General features: G+C 44.8%; 2 protein-coding genes across 7 annotated transcripts in view; one reads left to right on the top strand and one right to left on the bottom strand.

Annotated features, from left to right (window-relative positions):
* Positions 1 to 1,629: 1,629 nt before the first annotated feature.
* RIBC1 (RIB43A domain with coiled-coils 1) lies at positions 1,630 to 17,480 on the bottom strand. 5 transcript variants are annotated; one of them, XM_058291927.1, is made up of 9 exons: positions 17,026 to 17,480; positions 16,739 to 16,853; positions 13,245 to 15,160; positions 11,068 to 11,185; positions 6,921 to 7,002; positions 6,374 to 6,718; positions 2,776 to 2,894; positions 1,978 to 2,372; positions 1,630 to 1,863 (listed from the first exon to the last, which is right to left on the bottom strand). In XM_058291927.1, exons 4-9 carry the CDS (start codon positions 11,182 to 11,184, stop codon positions 1,782 to 1,784), a joined length of 1,140 nt encoding a protein of 379 aa, XP_058147910.1. In that variant the 5' UTR covers position 11,185; positions 13,245 to 15,160; positions 16,739 to 16,853; positions 17,026 to 17,480; the 3' UTR covers positions 1,630 to 1,781. The 5 variants fall into 5 exon arrangements, with proteins under 5 accessions (XP_058147910.1, XP_071069287.1, XP_058147905.1 ...); XM_071213186.1 differs by lacking the exon at positions 13,245 to 15,160 and adding an exon at positions 16,184 to 16,243 and having other exon boundaries at positions 17,026 to 17,410; XM_058291922.2 differs by having other exon boundaries at positions 16,739 to 16,850; positions 17,142 to 17,303.
* SMC1A (structural maintenance of chromosomes 1A) overlaps positions 17,467 to 19,358 on the top strand; it is a 52,660-nt gene continuing 50,768 nt past the window's right edge. The window contains exon 1 of one of the 2 annotated variants that reach the window (XM_071213181.1): positions 17,467 to 17,686. In XM_071213181.1, coding sequence (XP_071069282.1) covers positions 17,578 to 17,686 — 109 coding nt within the window. In that variant the 5' untranslated portion in view covers positions 17,467 to 17,577. The remainder of the gene's footprint in view (positions 17,687 to 19,358) is intronic. The other variant, XM_004480357.5, reaches the window with a different exon arrangement.

Genomic DNA, 19,358 nt, shown 5'->3' with positions numbered 1-19,358 from the left:
ATTTTGGCAGTTCATCAGACCCAGACTGTTCCAAACCATTCAAATTTATTCCCTATTTTTGTGTATATTTGAAAAGGTCTAATAATTTTTTTAATCTGTATCAGAGAAAGAGAGAAAAGAGAATAAAAATATTAGAAGTTTATGCAAAAAAACAGATAATGGTTAGGGGTAGGGGTGTTATGTATCTTTATCATAAAAGGCTGTGGATTTGAAGAATGTTTTGAAACACTGCCCTAGAGGAGTGAACGTTTTCACCTTAGCCTCACTTCAAGTTCCACCACAACCCTTTCTTTTGGCCTCTCTCTTGCTTAAGACCCAAGTTTTGGGCCTACCACCCTCCCCCCAGGTTTAGTGGTTCAAGGGAGTCTGTTTGCTGGGAGATACAATACCTTTGCCATTTCTACCTTTTAAGATTACCTCAGAGAAGGATGTGCAAGCAGCCCTGACTCGAACAAAAGAAAAGTTTGGCCATGTGGTTGTGGCTGTCAACGTGCAGGCATTGCAGTGGCCCGCAGGACATACAACCTAAATAAGAGTGAGGCCTATTCCTTGGAAGACTTCCAACAAGTTCTCAATGTAAGACCTTACTCCCAGGGTAGGCATAAGACACATCTGGCTGTGGGTCCCCCAAATAGCTTTTAGGGGACAAAAGGCTGCCTATGTCTCACATCTTATCCCATTCTTCTACCCGTCCTCCAGACCAATCTTATAAGTACCTCCAATGTGATGTGCCTGGTAGCTGGTATTGGGTCATCATCAACACTGCCAATGTGGCTGCCTTCGAGGGCCAGGTATGTGGACAGGGGCAAGCCTTCTGCCCTGCAGTGATTTGTTGAGGCCCTCCCACCTCTGATCCACTCAATTTCCAGGTTGGACAAACTGTATACTCTGCTTCCAAGGGGGGCAGAGTAAGCATGACACTGCCCATTGCTCAAGACCTGGCTCCCATAGGCATCCGGGTGATGACCATTGCTCCAGGTAGACATATCTCCCTGCTGCACCTGGAATTAGGTGAGATCCATAGGCAATAGGAGAAAGCAACCTACTCAACAGCAGCTATCTCTGGGCCCTAGGGAAGTACCAAGAAGTATGGCTAAGATGAAGGAGAACCAGGTAAAAGTAAAGCAAGGGTGACTTTCTGACTCAGGCTGTTTTTTTCCAGGCCTATTTGAAACCCCACTGCTGACAAATCTCCCAGACAAAGTGTGTAACTTCTTGGTCAGCAAGGTGCCCTTCCCTAGCCAACTGGGTGACCCTGCTGAGTATGCTTATCTGGTACAGGTCATCACTGAGAACCCATTCCTCAATGGAGAGGTCATTTGACTGGATGGGGGCATCTGCCTGAGGCTTTGAAGGGAGAGGGCACAGAGCACACATTCTCCTCTGTCCTGCCTTCTCCCGGAGTCCTAACTACCAGTGTGGAAGAAAGCCCAGTCACCATGTTGTACCTCGGCCCACCAGTTACCCTCTGTGCCTAATAAAATCGGTATTTCTCACAGTGAGTGGACAGTATTATATGCTGGGTGGACTGATATGGGGAAGAAAAGTAAATGCATGAAGACTCTGACAGGGTTGGATGCTCAGAGTCCTGAGAGAAGCAGAACCTCACACTTTTTGCAACATGTGGCCTTGATTTCAGTAAGTTTATTATCTAGGGTAGAAGGTGGGAGTACTAGATCAGTTCCCTCCTACTGGAAAATGGATGGGGGTGGTAGTAAGCAGCATTTTCCTCTTGACTTCTTGAGCTTGATGAAAAGAAGGGGGAGATGACCATGCTAAACTCAGCGGCTGCTGGTGTTGAACTGTAGGTGATACTGAGTTGTTGGTTGATTGGTGTAGATTATTGAATTCAGGTAATTTTGCCTGTGAAAGAAATCCCAGGCCTCAGCCAATGTGCTTTCCCGCTCTTCCAGACCCTCCCCATCCCTCCACACCCTCACATGGTATTCATCCCCACGATCACCCTTGAGAACTTACTGGGCCTTTTGCTCCTTAGCCAGCTGCTGGTTGAAGGATCCCAGCCCTCTCCGAAATTCAGCACACAGTTCCCTCTCCTGCTGCTCCAGCTCCAACGCTGCCTGTGCTGAGCTCATGGCCTGGCTTTCCCATTCGGCATCCAGTGCTTGTTCAGCCTGGCGCTGTGCTTCTTTTTCACGGCGCTGTGCCTCTTGGACTTTCCTGATGGCAGCTCTCTGCTCTGAAGTCATGCCCTTCCAGCAATAGGGCAGGACCCGGTGGGGAGCTAGAGGGTGTTGGGCGACCTGGGGGTTCTCAGTTAGTAGGTCACTTGTGATCTGGTTCTGGATCTCCATGAGATTGGCCTCCTGATTGTGCTGATGATCAAGGCGCTGCCGTTCAGCCAGCTCAGCTGCCTGGTGGGGCCCCCAGAACGTGAGTGTTTAGGTGCCCAACCTCAGAGAACTTAATCACAGGGGCTACAGGTGACCCTACCCTTCTTGATCTCAGGGAACAGACCAGACTATACATGGCCTTTTAGGGACCTGTAAGGTTAAGGAAGGGGTAGAATGAGCAAGAAGCTTCCCAGCCCTCAGGAATCCCTTAGACTGAGAGGCTGGGATGGGGAGATAATGCACTAGTATCAAATCATCTTGAGTGTGGAGGTGGGGGAAGATGAATCTTTTGCCGGAAGGAAGGAGTCCTCAGGTGCATGAGAAAGAGGTGTTGTGAGGGGAAGGATGTGGCTGAGGTTCCCCAGGACTTTGTTTAGGGGGTTGCAGGGAGGGGACACTGTGCACTGGGTGGCCCAGGCAGTACCTGGGCTTTGTTGGCATTGGCCATGGCAGACATCATGGCCATGCGACAGAACTCCTCCAGCTTGGCCAGGTGGGTGGCCCGCATGTCCATGGCTAGGCGCAGCTGGTCACTGAGCATGTCTACAGAAAGAAATATGGCCTGGGCATTACACTGGCCTGCACCATTTCTGGCTCACACATTTATCCATTGTTCAAGGTTTGTGTATGTGTATGTCTGTCATTTTTTTTCGGGGGGGGGGTGCTTTCTGATTTGTAGGGCTATGGAAGAGGGTACTCTCTGGTGCTAGGGATAAGCAAAGTGGCAGTACCAAGGTTTTCTCAAGTTCCTAACTGAAAAATACCTCCCATTGACCTGGGTCCCAGTGCCAGCCCTCCTGCTGCTGAGCTGTGTGACCTTGGGTAAATCATTTCATCACTTGAGCCTGTGTCCTCTGATGTGCTGGGCTCTGAGGATACCACTTAATCAGATCCTGTTCTTAGGGTACTCCCAGTCTAGTGGGGGAGCAGAAAAGACATAGATAATCATACCACAATGAGGTAAGGGCAATGACACAGGGCACTGGGAGAGATTTGATGATGGGTGAAAGGATGGCTTCTGGGAGGGGGTGATCCTTAAAATACAATTAAAAGTCCAGTTCAGAGGGCACAAACTAGGCCAATGATAAGATGGAGGGGAAATAGATAGGGGGTTACATCAGTAGTACTTGTTGGATTGGATGAGAGAGTGAGGGGGAGGGAAGACTTAGGGATGTTTCCCAGGATTCTGGTTTATATGACGAGGTAGATGGTGTAGCCACCACAAGAAGAGGAGAATACAGAATGAATAACAGATTTAGAGGGCATTGGTGAATTCTGTTTAGGATATGTTGAACTGGAGGTGATCCGCATGCATCTGGATATTTGATTCTGCAGGACACAGTCCTCAGCACAGAGGTGGTAGGTGACATGGTAGTTGAAACCAGAATGAGGGCTGAGGGCATGTGAGGTGAGTATGTAGGACAGAGAGCTGTGTGCCAGGGACAGAGTCTCAAAAGGAATTTTCAAAAGGAAGAGGAGCTCACAAAGGGCAGAAAGAGAAGAAATAGTCATAGAACTAGAAGCAGGATGTGGTGTCATGAAAGCCAAGGGAATAAAGAGGTTTAAGAAGGAAGACATGATCAGAATCAAATGAAGTAGGAAAGGTCCTTGACCACAAGGAAAAAAGACTAAAAAGACCCTCCCTGCCTGATGACACAAAGAACATTGGTGGTTTTAGGAAGAATAATTTCACTGAAGTGGTGAAAAAGATCTCAGGGGGTTGAGGTATGAATGGAAAGTTAGGGTAAAAAGACAGCAAGTGGAAGATTTTTCAAAAAGTTTGGTGTAAAGGAAAACAGATGTCTCACAGCATCCAGAGGAATCAGGGTTGAGGGAGGCTTTTGTCTTTTAAGAAGGGTTAGACTTAAGCCTGTACAGAATGGGTGTGTAGAAGGCAAATGCTGAAAACACAAGGAGAGGATATCTGAGGGGCACGGCCCAAGGGGAGGCAGGGAAGAATGGGTTCCAGTGCACAGGCTGAAGGCTTGGCTTTGAAGAGCCACAGGGATACTGACTTCAGAGACTGAAGAGCAGGAGAAAAAGAGGTAAAGGTGAATTGTTTCATTTCAGTCTTCACAGCAACCTAGCAAGGAAAGCCCCATTTTTCACATGGGAAAATTGAGAGAGAGGACCAAAGAAATCCACTAAACTGCTGAAGCTTACATAGCCAGGAAGCAGAAGGTCAGGATTTGAATCTAGGTCTCAGCCCATGCTCCTTCCATTACTCTACAAGGACTCTTCCTAATGTTGTGCTGTCCCTGTTGCATCACTGTCTTGTCCATCAGCCTGCCACAAGTCAATGCCCTCTTCACATTGGCCCACAGGGATGACTCTATCACCCTCTGACTTCACTGCCTACCATTCTCTTGTCCTTACCCACTTTGCTTCAGCCCCTCTGTTCCTCAGAAAAATCCTGGCAAGCTCTCTCCTGCTTCAGGGCCGTTGTACTAGCTATTTCCTCCAACAAGACAACTCTTCCCTTAGGTACTTACATGGCTCCCTCCCTCATCTTTAGATCTGTATTCAAATGTTACCTCAGTGAGGCTTTCATTACTTAAAATTGCAACTGTGCACCCCTTTCCCCCAAAGTCCCTGTATCTCCTTTCTGTGCTTTGCTTTTTTCCCTAGCAGTTATCACCACTTTGTGTGTTACGTATTTCACTAATTCACCTTGTTTATTTTCTGCCCCCATTAAAATGGAAACTCCATGAGGGCAGTGATTTTTCTGCTTTTTCACCATGACAGGCACAAAGTAGGCAGATTAGCATTTGCTGCTTATTGAAATGGTCTTGTTACTCCCCTGCTTAAAACCCTGAAGTGGTTACCCACTGCCTACATGATGAAGTCAAAATCCCTTACTTTGGTTTTGAAGGTTCTTGCCCATTTTCTCTTCCTCCACCGCTCACCCTTGCACTGCACTGACACTAAATTGTTTTTGCATCCTACATACCCAGACCTTTGACAGCCCTGGTGCTCTTCCTCCTGTTGCCCCCTGTGCCTAGAATGGCCATTTCTATTCTCTCCTCCCAGGCTGGCAAAATTTTACATAACTTCCTACACAGTTTCTCACAGGCAACCTGCATCACCCCTACCCTGCCTCCCTCTTGTGAGAATTAGCCACTCTTGTATTACTTTCCCCTCCATGTCCTAGATACCGTTCTATCATACCTGTCATAGTACCTAACACAGTATTAAAGCATAAGTATTTGCTGATGAATGATTTGTGGTGTATCTTTTCCTCTTCATCGAACTGTTTCTCTGGAAGGTATGGCTCTGTGGGCTCACAGAGGACAGGGCCCCTGTCTTGTTTATTCTGCTCTTCACTTGTTCTTCCAACAGTAATTTATTGAGCTCCTGGCTCCATGGCAGACATGGTACTAGGTAATTAGCATATGGGGTGGAAATGACAGATGTGGTTGATTTTCAGTGGGCTGAATGACATTTTGGGTAAAGACAGAAAGTTACAACTGTGATAAGTGGTGAACAGAACAGGGTGTCATAATAGGGGTGACTTGAAAATTGAGCAGAGTAAGTAGATAAGACATGGTCCTTGCCCCCGAAGGGCTTACTCTAATGGAAGAGAAGGATGCTGCCACAGATAATATAATAGTAGTTAGAAGCTATCGAGTATTGATGCTTGTATTTTCCATTCAGTATCTCATTCTCATAAGAATTTAATGTGGTATGCACTATTATCTTCATTTTAAAATGAGGAATCTAAAGCACAGAGAGGAAAATTAATTTTCCCAAACCAGCTACTAAGTGGCAGAGCCATCAGGTCTGTCTGCAACGTGTTGCCTCCAGGTAATGGAGTGCCAGGGTAATTGTGGAACAATGACTACACTGTCAGTTACTGAAGGAAGCCAGAGAGGTTAGGGTCTGCACAGTCTAACCCTTCAGCATCAGCCTCATGACAAATTGGACCTCCCAACTCAATTCTGGTCTCCTTGGTACTGTACTGAGCTCAGGACAACTCCCTGCCAGGCCTCAGGTCTCTGAGTCTGGAAGGCCCAGCTGCTTACCTGAACACTTCTCATCAGCCTTGGCTTGCTGTTGCTCATGCAGCTGCCTTTCCAGGTTGTATCTGAACTGGTCCTGCTGCATTCGCAGACACGTGGCCCTGTCCAGGTCCTCCCCAGAGAAGCACTGCAGGCTGGCCGGGCCACAGTGGGCATCATTGTCACTGAGGCGAGCTGGAAACTCCTTCCAGAGTCGGTCTGGATCCCAGACGTCAAACTCACGTCTGTTCTTAAGCTGCTGCTTCTGTTCTCGAAACTCCTGGACTTTCTTTGCCAGCTGACGTGTGCGTTCTGCCTGTTCCTTCTCAAGCATCTGGGCTACCAAATCATACTGCCCCTGGCTGGTACCTGGGGATTGTGGGCAGGGGTATGGAGAAGGCGCTATGGCAGGGAAAGAGCCCACCCAGCATGGCCTCTGCTCCTGAGGTCCTTCTGATTTCCTCTATCACTCGAGGTCCTCAGGCTCCACTTAGAGCCAGAGCTACCTGCTTCAGCTCCCTCAGGCCCTTACTTTACCTCCCCTGCCTGGCCCCTGGCATTGGCTATTTACCATAAGCTGCCTCCCTGCTCCGCTCTCTTGCTTCCCGCAGCTTTCGTTCTTCCACCTGGTTGTTCAGTGCTTCAACATCCACCTGGTACCAAAGAAATGAGCTAAGTCAGAGTAGGGGCTCAGCAGGGGGCTTTGGATGTTCTAAGAAAAACTGCTTATAATTTTTTAATCTTTCTATTTTGAAATAATTCAAATTTACAGGACAGTTACAAAAGTAATACAAAACTCACGAAGACAACTCCGCTATACCCAACCCCTCCATATACCCTGATCTAACAATTTAAACATTTTGCCACATTTGCCATATTGTTCTATCAACCCCTCTACCATCTATCTATCTTCAGTATCCCAACAATATTCTTTCAGCCTTTTCTCCATTTTTAGAGCCTGTCTAGGATCACGTGTGCATTACATGTCATTGTTGCTTTAATTGCTCTTTTTTTGAAATTATGGAAGCATGTATACAACCTAAATTTTCCTATATGAACCTAAACTGCTTATAATTTACCTGCTTCAAAATTCTTCTGTAGATTCCCAGTACCTACTGGATGGAGTCTCAACACCTGACCATTGCTTCAAAGTCTGTCAGTGATCTAGCCCTCCTTCTTTTCCAGGCTCATTTCTCAGTATGTTATTTCCCTATACCACCCTAACACTAGCCGTAGGAGCTGTGCTTACTGTTCCCTGCACATCTTAGGCTCCTTTGAACCTATATGCCTTTGCTTAAGCTGCCCTCTCTAACTGGAACACTCTTTCTTCCCTTCTTTACCTGAACTTCTATTCATCTTTCAAAAACAGCTCAGGCTTCACCTTCCTGAGCCTTTAAGGCTGGTGCTTCCCCCACAGAATCTAGACCCACAGTCCACATTACATTGAAGGCTGTCTACATATGTTATCTTCTCCATTAGGCTATGAGCCCTTTAAGGGCAAAGACTGTGCCTTAGTCACCTTGTTATCCCCACTGCCCAACACGGTGCTTGGGGCACAGAGCAGGCCCAGAGGAAACATTTGCCAGCTGATTCAATCAGACCACTCACCCCTTAGCCAACTACGTACTGTCAGGTGTTATGCTCAGGTTTTCAGAGCTGCCACCATTCTTTTAATCACGTCAACACTTCCTTTTCTTATCCTCATTTTATGGATGAGGGGTCTGGAGCTCAGGGAAGACAGGTAACTTATCTAAAGTCACACATCTAGTAACTGCAGAACTGTCCCTTGAACACACATATGGTGTCTTTTCCAGATTATAATGCAGCATTCCCTCTATCCAACAACACAGCAATCTTTATATATATAATATACATACAGCTCAAAACCAAATATTCCTTAGACTTTTTTTTTAATTTGTTTCCTCTCTCTTGAGCACCCAGGCACATGGCCCAGAGATGACCCAAGAAGAGGTAGCTGTCACCAGCAACTCTTCCCCTAGTCTCTTTCTCTGTACCCCACCCCCCTTCTCAGGCCCTGCTATGTTGCTTTACAGGTGCAAGAATGGGCTGGCCCATGGTCTTAAGAAATAGTCTATGGAGGGAATTGCAGGAAGATGGATTACAGAGGCAGAAAGATCACTTCTCTCCCAGAAAAAAAAAATAGCTAGAGGACAGGCAGAGTCTGGAGGTTGTTCAGGGGCTCAGGACACCAGGGGAAGGCAAGATACCACACAGAAGATAGAGGACAAAGGAAAGGAGTCTCACTTGGATGAAAAATCCCTTGAATAAAGTTGCAAGAGCGGCAGCTTGTGCCCATCCCCTCACCCTGGGAGCAAATAGCAATCTGCAGACTGCAGCAGCTGTGGACTGCATTGGCTGGGGAATGAAGGGTTTTCTGGAGTTCTATTCCCCAAGAAAGGGAAGAGGAAGGGACACAGTCTACAGCAAATTCCTATTTAGGCCAGCATACTTAGTCTGCTGCAGTGGAGGGGTTGCACATTTCCAGGCTGGGTGAGGCCACGACTTTGTACCCAGAGCCATTAGGGCTCTGGGCTGAAAGGTCTGCCAAGGAGTACCATCAGCTGGCAGACCATAAAAGTGCTTGAAAAGGCAAAAATAATATATAAATAAAGGAGGCAATATGGTACCTTTACTGTACCTCTCTCCAAGGCCCCTGACAACTGGCCTGCACCCCATTACTGGGTCCTTAGCCCTAGTTTGAGCAAACAGGGGCAATCCTAAATATCTTGAATAAGTTGAACCAAGAGTCAAAGAACAGTGGTAGCACACAGGTACTTACTATAACCCTAGGAAAAGAGAAAAACTGAATATAAGAGTAAACTCAGCATAAGAATCAGATATCTAGACATCAGCAAAAAATTACAAGCCATACAAAGAAAAAGGAAGCTATGACTCAGGCAAAGGAACAATTCAAAGCACCAGATGAGACACAGTACTTAAAACAACTAATCAGTGAAGTTCATACAAATATCCAAAATCCAATCATGGAGTTGAAGGACAAAGTGGTTAAAGAAATTAAGACATTAAGAAGACACTGGGGGGAAGCGGATGTGGCTCAACTGATAGACCATCCGCCTACCATACAGGAGGTCCAGGGTTCAAACCCAGGGCATCCCTGTCCATAGGGAGAGCTGGCCCACACGCAGAGCTGCTGTGTGCAAAGAGTGCTGTGCCAAGCAGGGGCATCCCCGTGTGGGGGTGCCCCATGCGCAAGGAGTATGCCCTGCAAGGAGAGCTGTCCCACGTGAAAAAAGCGCAGCCTGACCAGGAGTGGTGCTGAACACATGGAGAGTTGATGCAGGAGGATTATGCAACAAAGAGACACAGAGTCCTAGTGCTGCTGACAAGAATGCAACTGGGCACAGAATACACCGTGAATGGACACAGGGAGCAGAGAACAGGCAGGTGGGGGGAAGGACAGAGAAATAAATAAAATAAGTCTTTTAAAAAAATGGGCAAAAGACCTGAATAGACATTTTTCTAAAGAAGAAATACAAATGACAAAAAATCACATGAAAAAAATGTTCACTGGTTACTAGGGAAATGCAAATCAAAGTTACAGTGAGATATCATTTCATACCTACTACAACAGCCACAATTAACAAAACAGAAAACTACAAGTGTTGGAGAGGATGTGGACAGAAAGGAATGCTTATTCACTGTTGGTGGGAATGGAAAATGGTACAGCCACTGTGGAAGTCTGTTTGGTGGTTCCTAAGGAAGTTAGATATAGATCTATCATGTGAACCGGCCATACCACTACTAGTATATATCCAGAAGAACTGAGAGTAGTGGCATAAACAGACATCTGCATACTGATGTTCATTGCAGCATTATTCACAATTGTCAAAAGATAGAAACAACCCACGTGTCTATCAAATCACGAATGGATAAACAAACTGTGGTATATACACATGATGGAATATTATGTAGCTGTAAGCAGAAACGAAGTCGTGAAGCATATGACAACATGGATGAACCTAGAAGACATTATGTTGAGTGAAGCAAGTCAGGCACAAAAGGACAAATTTTATGATTTCACTATTATGAACTAAATATAATAAACTCATGGAGTTAATAGCTAGTATATAAGTCACCAGAGAATAGAATAAGGTAGAAAATGGAAAGCTGAAGTTTAATCTGTACAGAACTGGGAAAAAGTTGTTTGTAAATTTTGGAAATAGAAATGGTGAAAGCACATAGGATTTTCAATTAGTAGTGCTAACATATGGGTATGATAGGGGCTTGTTGTTGTTGGGGTGTTTTTTTTTTCTGGAGTAGTGAAAATTCTCTAATACTGATTCAAGTGATGAATGGACAACTCTTTGATTATAACAGATGCCATTTATTGTACACTTTATATAAATTATACTTTATATAAATTTATGAACAAAAAAAGATAATAGAGAGTGGGTTGGGGGAAATACACCAAATGTAAGATACAGACTATAGTTAGTACTAATACTCTGATGATGCTCTCTCATAATTTGTTACAAATGTTTCACAAAATGCAAGGTATTTGTGGTAGAGTGATGTAAGGGAGCCCTGTATGATGATATGTATGTTTCTTTTGCAAATTCACAACTTTTACTTATTGTATATGTATGTATATGTATGTTCATGTATGAATGATATACTTCAATAAATTGTTTTTAAAATGAAAAAGTAAAATGAAATAATCTCCACCACCCACTCACCCCCATAACTCGATTCCGCACATTGAAGAATCGGCTCTGTCGTTCCTTTTCTCGATTTCTTCTAGCTTCAATGGCTGCTGCCTCCTTGTGATCAGATGACAGGTCTACCTTATGCATCCTGGAGCAAGGGTAAGGTAGATGGCCAATCAGTGTTGACTGTGTTCCCATTCCTTTCTCCCTACAATACACCAGTTATTGATTCCTACTGATTTTACTTCCTAGTATATTTCATATGCATAATACATTTCATATCTATAGCCTCCATCTCTGCTGTCACCACACTAATTCAAGTCTCACAATCTGGTGCCAGACAATTGTCCCCAGGAGACTCACTGGCTTCCCTTGTTCTGGTGTTGCATTCTCTAGTTCTTTCTCTGCATTGACACCCAGAGTGATCTTTCTGAAGCAAATATGACCATGGCCTTTCTCACCCAAAAACCTTGACCCTATTGCTAACAAGATAGTCCCAACACCTTTGCCAAATTTATTATAAGAGTTTTTGTGATCTGATCCCTGCTCACCTTTCTAGTTTCAAACACATTTACAACACTCCCCCATTTCTCATTATGCTCTACTCAGTTTTCCACATCTCAGTAAATGGCACCACCATTTGCTAAGTTCCTCAGGTCAAAAACCCTGGAGGCATCTTTTAATATTCCTTTCCCTCACTCCTTTCAAAATATATCCTCCATCTGTTTGGTACAAATGTCTGTCTTGTACAAGCCACCATCACTGTCTTCCTGGATTACTGCAACAGTCTCCGTATTGATCTTCCAGCTTCATCTGTTGCCTCCTATAGCCCAATGATGAAACAAAGACCAGAAAAAGCTTTCTTTTCTGAAATAAATTTCCCCCTTTATTTTTATTACATATTCTCTAGTCAGTTGAAAGGCCAGAGGACTTAAATTTGCCCAAGTTCCATCTCATGTTGGGAAGTCTGCTTTGGCATGTGGGCCAGCCAAAGCCAGTCAAAATAATGTATCAGAGTTAGACTCATTTATAATTTTCCTACACATGGTTCTTTGCCCATTTATTTGAACCTATAATTAGCACTATACCTATACCTATATACCTATACCTATTAAATATATGCCCCAGACACTTAAATCTTCCAGCTGTTCATATGCCAGTCAAGCCCTGAATCTCAGCAGAGTTGCAATCAACCTGCTCTCCAGTTCATCAGACTTGCCCAGGACAACTAACAAAAGGATGATGATGGACAATGCCTATTCCAGAAAACAGAGAGGATCTAAAACTGCAAGCATCCATCTGCCCCCTGGGATCTAAGCCCCCTCTTAATCAGAAGCAGAGTAGGCATCAGCATCCCCAAATCCTCAAGATTGAGGAATGAATAAACATAAGACGGGAATGCAACTATGGACTAAAGTAGACTTATTAATATTCTAGCAATGGAAGAACTTGTAACACTGATATAAAGACAGTGGTCACCAGAAGGGAGGGAGAGGGAATAGGTGTAACACAGGGCATTTTTGGGACATTGGAATTGTTTGGCATGATATTGAAATGACAGATACAAGCCATTATTACACGTTTTCAAAACCTATAAAATTGTGCAAAGTGTAAAACAACATAAACTATAGACCATGGGTAGTAGAAGTGCTTCAATATGTGTTCATCAATTGTAACAAATATACCATATTAATGAAAGATGTTGTTAAAGAGGGAAAGTGTAGGGGGGTATGGGAATCCCCTACGTTTTCCATGTAACATTTATGTAATCTAAAGCTTCTTTAAAAATAAAAAATTAAGAAAAAATTTGTTTTCAAGCATAAATCTGATTGTTTCTCTTGCCTGCTTAAAATCCTCCAGTTCCTTCCCACTTCACTTACAATCAGGTCCAAACTCTTTACTCTGGGCTCTCAAGATCTGGTTCCTGCACACCTCTCCAATTCACCTCATACCACTGTCTCCCTTGCTCATAGTGCTCTCAGCACACTGGCCTCCTGTCATGTCCTCTCACACAACAGTTGCTCCCACCTCAGGTACGCGGTGGTCCTCTGTTTGCAACACCATTCCTCAACTCCTCCTATAGCTAGTTCCTGCTCATTTTCTCACCCTTTTGTAACTGTGAAATATTTGATATATACACCAGAGTAGACATAACCCTTATATAAGTTAGGAAGCATGAAAAAATAGAGACCCATGAACCAACTCACCATCTTACAAAAAAGAACGTTATTGATAGCACCGAGGTAAACGGTATTTTTTCTCCCTCATCCTTACCCTTTTTAAACTATGATGATTCCCCTACTATTATTTATAAATATACTCTGTGCATGTATGATTCCCTGAACAATATTTTTTGAGGTTTCTTGTTTTATAACTTTATAAATCATGCTGTATGTATTCTCCTGTGTCTTACTTTTTTCCCCTCAACATTCATTCTATAGTTTAACAAGTATTTAGGGAGTGCCTACTAAAATGATCAGGCACTCCTTTAAGCATGTTGGAGATATGAGGGAACAAGACAAAAATCCTGGCCTTGTGGAAGTTACTTTTTAGTGGGGGCTGACAGACAGTAAAAACATAATATGTACTGTATGATTAAAAAAAATAAAACATATGTACATTTAATGGTTTAAATGGGACAGTATTGTAGTTTTAATATGGAAGTCAGGGAGGCATAATTGAGAAAGTAATATTTGAGCAAATACCTGAAGAAGGTAAGGGGATTAGCCACATAGATATCTAAAGGGGAGAACATTCCAGGCAGGACTTCAGGTGTAAACATGAGAGACACATGTTCAAGGGAAAGCTAGGCAGCAAGTGTGGCTAGAGTGAATGAGGGAGAGGTAGGTAGAAAATGACAGAAAGAAAAGGGGAGGTATATCATGTAGGGTTTTGTAGGCCATTGTAAAGGCTTTAGTTTTCACTCTGACAGAAATGAACAGGGTTTTGAGCAGTGGAATGACAAGTTTTGATTTTGATTTTTAAAGGATTACACTGGTAGCTTTGTTAAGAATAAATTGAGGGGAGAGGTGGCAGGAGACCAGTCAGGAGGCTATTGTAGTAGACTAGGCAAGAGAACATAGTTACTTAGACTGGGCCTGAAGCAGCAGAGTTGGCATGAAGAGGTCAGATTCCAGATATATTTTGAAGACAGAGGATTAGACTTTCTTTAGGATTGGCAGTGAGGTGTGAGAGAGAGAGATCAAGAATGACTTCAGGGAAGCGGCTCTGGCCCAATAAATACGGCGTCCACCTACCACATGGGAGATCCAAGGTTCAAACCCAGGGCCTCCTTACCCATGTGATGAGCTGGCCCACGCACAGTACTGATGCGGGCAAGGAGTGCCCTGCCATGAAGGGGTGTCCCCCATGTAGGGGAGCCCCACATGCAAGGAGTACACTCCACAAGGAGAGCCGCCCAGCGCAAAAAAAAGCACAGCCTGCCAGGAATGGCGCTGCATACACGCAGAGACCTGACGTAGCAAGGTGACGTGACAAAATGAGACACAGATTCTGGGTGCTGATGACAGGAATACAAGCGGACACAAGAAGAACACACTGTGAATGGACACAGAGAGCAGACAACTGGGGGTGGGGTGGGGGAGGGGAGAGAAATAAATAAAAATAAAAATAAATTAAATAAATTAAAAAAGAATGGGCCTGAGCAATCAAGAGGGATGGAGTTGCTATCAACTGAAGAGTCTGTGTAGATAGAACAAGTATGGTGTCAGTGGAGGATCAAGAGATCAATTTTAGACCTGATAAGTTTGAAAGGTGAAAATGTCTAGAGTTTAGGAGAGAGGTTTGAATTGAGAATATGTATGAGGGAATTAATGACATACAAATGGCAGGGTAAATTTCATTACTGTTCAAATAATTTGCTGCTCCTCTTTACAGAAGGATTATACATCCCTATCTCATTGCTGTTAAGCTTAGCCACATGATTTGCTTTGCCTTATGTAATATGAGGAAAATTGACATGTGCCACTCTCAAGCAGAACTAAGAGCTATTATGTGATCTGCCCCTTTTCTCTTTATTCTCTGCTAGGAGAATGTCCCAGGCAAGGGATACTTCTTCAGCCTGGGTCCTGGAATGATGACATAGAGCAGAGATGCAGCCAACCTGCAATGGACAAGAAGCAGAAGTGAGAAAGAGACCGTTGTTTTTGTAAACCACTGAGGTTTGGGGGCTGCTTGTAAACTCAGTGAAATTTTATCTATCCTGACTGAAATGTAAAGCTCTGAGACTGTATGAGATCTCTGAAGGAGTGAAGGTAGACAGATAAGATTGTTCCAGGACATTATGAGGTGAGAGGAGGGGAGACAGGGAGAGGAGGAGCCAGCATAGGAGGCTAAGAAGGAATAGCCAGTGAGGTGGAAAAAACCCAGGAGAGTATAGCATCCTAGGTGAAGAAAGTGCTTTTAGGAGGAGAGAGTGATCAACTGATGATGGGCTAAGTAAGATGAGGCCTGAGAACAAGGTGATTCAGTAACATCAGTGTCACTGATAACCTTGATGAGAACAGTTTTAGTGGAGTTATGGGGAGAAAAGCCTGGTTGAAGTAGGTTCAAGAGAGACTAGTATTGGAATTGTTCTGAATGACATTGCAATTTCATATTCATGCCATAATAATTTTGTCAAAACCTATAAAATTGTGCAGTATAATGTGTAAACCATAATGTAAACTAGAGACTATGCTTAGTAGCTATCCTTCAATGGGTTTACCAATTGTAACAAATGTACCACACTAATGAAAGATGTTGTTAATGGGGGAAAGTGTGAGAGGGGGAGGAGGTGGGATTTATAGGGATCCCCTATATTTTTGATGTTACATTTATGTAACCTAAACCTCCTTTAAAAATAAAAAAAAAATTAAAAAGAGAGAGTAGGACTCTTTAAAACAATCAGTTTAATAGTAATTTTAAAATTATAAGAGAAAAAGAGGGAGGAGGAACTTTAGATTAAAAGTGACATACATTCAAGTAGGAGAGTTTCTCTAGCATATATCTAGGAGTAGAAGTGCTGGACCATAGGATATATGTGTATTTAACTTTACAAGATAAGGCCGAATTGTTTCCCAAAGAAATTCTACCAATTTACACTTTTACAATAGGGTAAAATGTAAGTTTCACTCACTCCACATACCTGTCAACACTTGGTATTGTAGACTTTCCTCTCCAAATTTGTGCTTGTCTTTTCACGCTACTATTTTTTATGGTAACAATTAATGCATACAAAGGAATATAGTTAACAGTCATGCAAAGTATGAAGCACAACAATAAAATGATCACCTGTGACCCCTCCACAAAACCCAGAATCAGAACATTATCAATACTTTAGAAGCTTTCTGTGGGTCGTTACCCATCTTTTCACTTTCCTTATAGTGTATTTTGGTGAATTTGACGGTAGTAAATTTTACCAATCTTTTCCGTTCTACTTGGTAGTTTTTAATATTTACAAAATCTCTCCCTACCCTGAAGAAGGAAGATAAGGGGTGGGCATGTTAGTGAATAGGGGAGAGGGGACAAAGCAGAGCGCGAAGAGGAAGGGGGCAAGCAAGGGATGAAGCCGAGAAGGTAATGGGGAAGAGCAAATGGGAAGTGGGAGACAGGGAGAGAGAGATGGAGAAGGGAGGAAAGACAGAGGGGGCGGGGAGTAGTAGCTTGGGGATACTGACTTCAGGAGGTAGACTCAAAATACCTTTCTCAACCAGGAGTCTCCGTTTTGAAGCTTCCAGTTTGGGTCTGAGTTCAAGTAGTCAAGTGGCTTAGGTCCAAATCTGTTCTTGGACTCCAGCGGCAGTCTCTGAACTCTGCTGGGAGGGCAGGAGGCAGGAGGCAGGGGATAGGGCAGTATCTCAGGTCACAGCCTTCCCTAGTCCCGTGTCTCTGTTGCCAGGAATCCCCCAACCCCCTTCACACCCCATCCCTCATCACACTCCATCTCACTTTCAACCCCGCCCCACCCTGGGCAAAGTGTGAGCTCACCTAATATGTAGTTCTCCCGACCACCCTTCCTAGTTCGGCCCTTCCCTCCCCGAGGTCTTTCCAATTCCAGATCCCTGCCTTGGCCCGTGAGGCCAAAGGCAGAGCTTAGCTCCCACCTTACTCTTTCCCGGCGAAGCCTAACCCTGCTGTGAATTTTGACTTTTCTCAGCAATCGTGGGCTCCAGTCCCGCCTGCTTCCTAGGATCCCAAATGCCGCTTTAAGTGCTCTGGGCTCCGCCTCCACTATTACTCGGTCTGAGGTGGCAGCTGTTTGCGCTGCCAAGGAAACAAGAAAGGTGGGGCGGGGCCCAACCGCCAGCCTCAAACCCACGCCCTGGCAACCGATCAACAAAACTTCCCCACCAGTCCAAAGGCCCCGCCCTTTATTCTTGCTCGTGATGAAAGCAGGAAATCCCGTTTGGCTTGTATTCTTTCTCGCGAGGTTTGCCGTCCGCCTGCCTGCACTGCGGTGTTTCCCGCGCGGGCTCTCTCAGTTCCCGGAGCTACGGCGCGGCTTCTCCTACGGTTGACTGCGCCGTCACCTTCGCCGCCATGGGTTTCCTGAAACTAATTGAGATCGAGAACTTTAAGTCGTACAAGGGGCGACAAATCATCGGTCCATTTCAGAGGTTTACCGCCATCATTGGACCCAATGGCTCTGGTGAGATAAACCCTGCTGCGGCCCTGCGTTCGTCCCGGCCTTGACCCCGTATCCGGCGGTAGAGTAGTACGACCCAGCCCGTGCCACCTGTAAAGTCGCAAGCCCTACGGGGTTCCTTATCCCTCTTCAGGGTGTTCGGCCCGAACTCGCTTTGCCTGCTTGGTTGCTTTGACGCGAACCACTTTCCCGGGTATCAGTTGCTCCGGCTTTGCGCAGCCCCTGCTAAGGCCGGAGTGGTTGGCGCCGAACTCTACTTTGCCCCGCCCAGCCCTCCTCCCCTTCATCCCTGGCCCACAGAATCCGGCTTTCCCGCCTTGCGTGACCCCCGGAAGCTGTGGGACGGCTCGTAATCTCCGGTGTCCTCCGGTCCCAAATGGTACACTTCTGCCCATCTCAGCACCCCCCTTCTGCTTTGCATTGGTACGCTCCAATGCCGCCCTTTTCACTTTTCTCTGGAGGCGGCACTTTTGAATCTCTGACCTGGCACTTACGTCTCCAGAGTGCTTGGGGTCTTGAATCCCCTTCTCTTACCTCTGAGGTGTGTCTTAAACTTGCCCCTTTCCTACCACTGAAACCGTCCAAAGCCGGTGCTCATTTGCTCACCAAATATATAAGTGCTTACTGCTTATCAGGAGCTGTTCAAATGCTGTGGAAACGGCGGAGAACGGAATAAGCCAAGTCTATGCTCTCAGGAACTTACATCCTGGAGGGGAAAGAGGATAAGGAGGAAATAAGATAATTTTAGATTGTTATGAGTGCTGTGAAAGAAATAAGACCAGTGGGCTGATGTGATAGAGTGATTTGGGGGGTGTCTTTAGAAAGAAATGGTGGTCAGGTAAGGCCTCTATTTCATATCTTAATTTCCCATCTCTAAATGATGCACCGTGGTTTTCTTCCACCTATCCCCAGAAGTGGTCCATTTGGAATCATTCTGTATCTATCCACCTGAGAAGATCTACCTGAATCATTTTCTAGCTCTTGCTGAAGTACCTGATACTGAATACTTTTCCTGGAATCTTGCCTGGCTCTGTTCAGAGCAGGGTTTCCCAACAGTGACACAATTAACATTTTGGTTGGGATGATTCTTTGTTGTGAGGACATTCTTGTGCATTATAGGGTGTTTAGCAGCATCCCTGCTTCTACCCACTAGATTATAGTAGCACTTTCATTCCCCAGGTGTGACAACCAAAACTGTCTCCAAACAGTTCGAAATATTCCCTGGTGGGCAAAATCAGTACCCCCTCCCCCCTCTCCTCTCTTGAGAACCACTGACCTAGACAGCTAATGCTTTGGGGGAGGGGGTTCCAATCCAGTTTCTTGAGGTTTTGGTACATTGATCCCTGTGGAAAGAGCCAGGATATACTTGGCATTCAGTCCCCTCAGCGATCGTAGATTTGTAGATTTCAACTATTCCAATAGGGCCCTTGGCCTGACTGCTGCCTCCCCTCTCTTCAAGTTCCATCTCTCCAGAAAAGGCATTCCTTGATTGCCCTCAATCAGTAAATTGCTCTTCCTCTCTGGCACACAGGCGACACTTGGTTCACATTGATGTTTATTTTCTTCTGTCTTGTATTCACCGTGTATGTTTTTGTATCTTCTTCACTGGTCTATGGGTGTCCTGAAGAAGACATTCCTTGAAATGTTTTATCTTAGTTATCTTTGTAATTCTAGT

This window comes from Dasypus novemcinctus, chromosome X (assembly GCF_030445035.2).
Source record: "Dasypus novemcinctus isolate mDasNov1 chromosome X, mDasNov1.1.hap2, whole genome shotgun sequence".
Classification (NCBI taxonomy): Eukaryota; Metazoa; Chordata; class Mammalia; order Cingulata; family Dasypodidae; genus Dasypus; species Dasypus novemcinctus.
The sequence above is the reverse complement of the archived record's forward strand: the minus strand, read 5'-3'. Positions and strand labels throughout refer to the sequence as shown.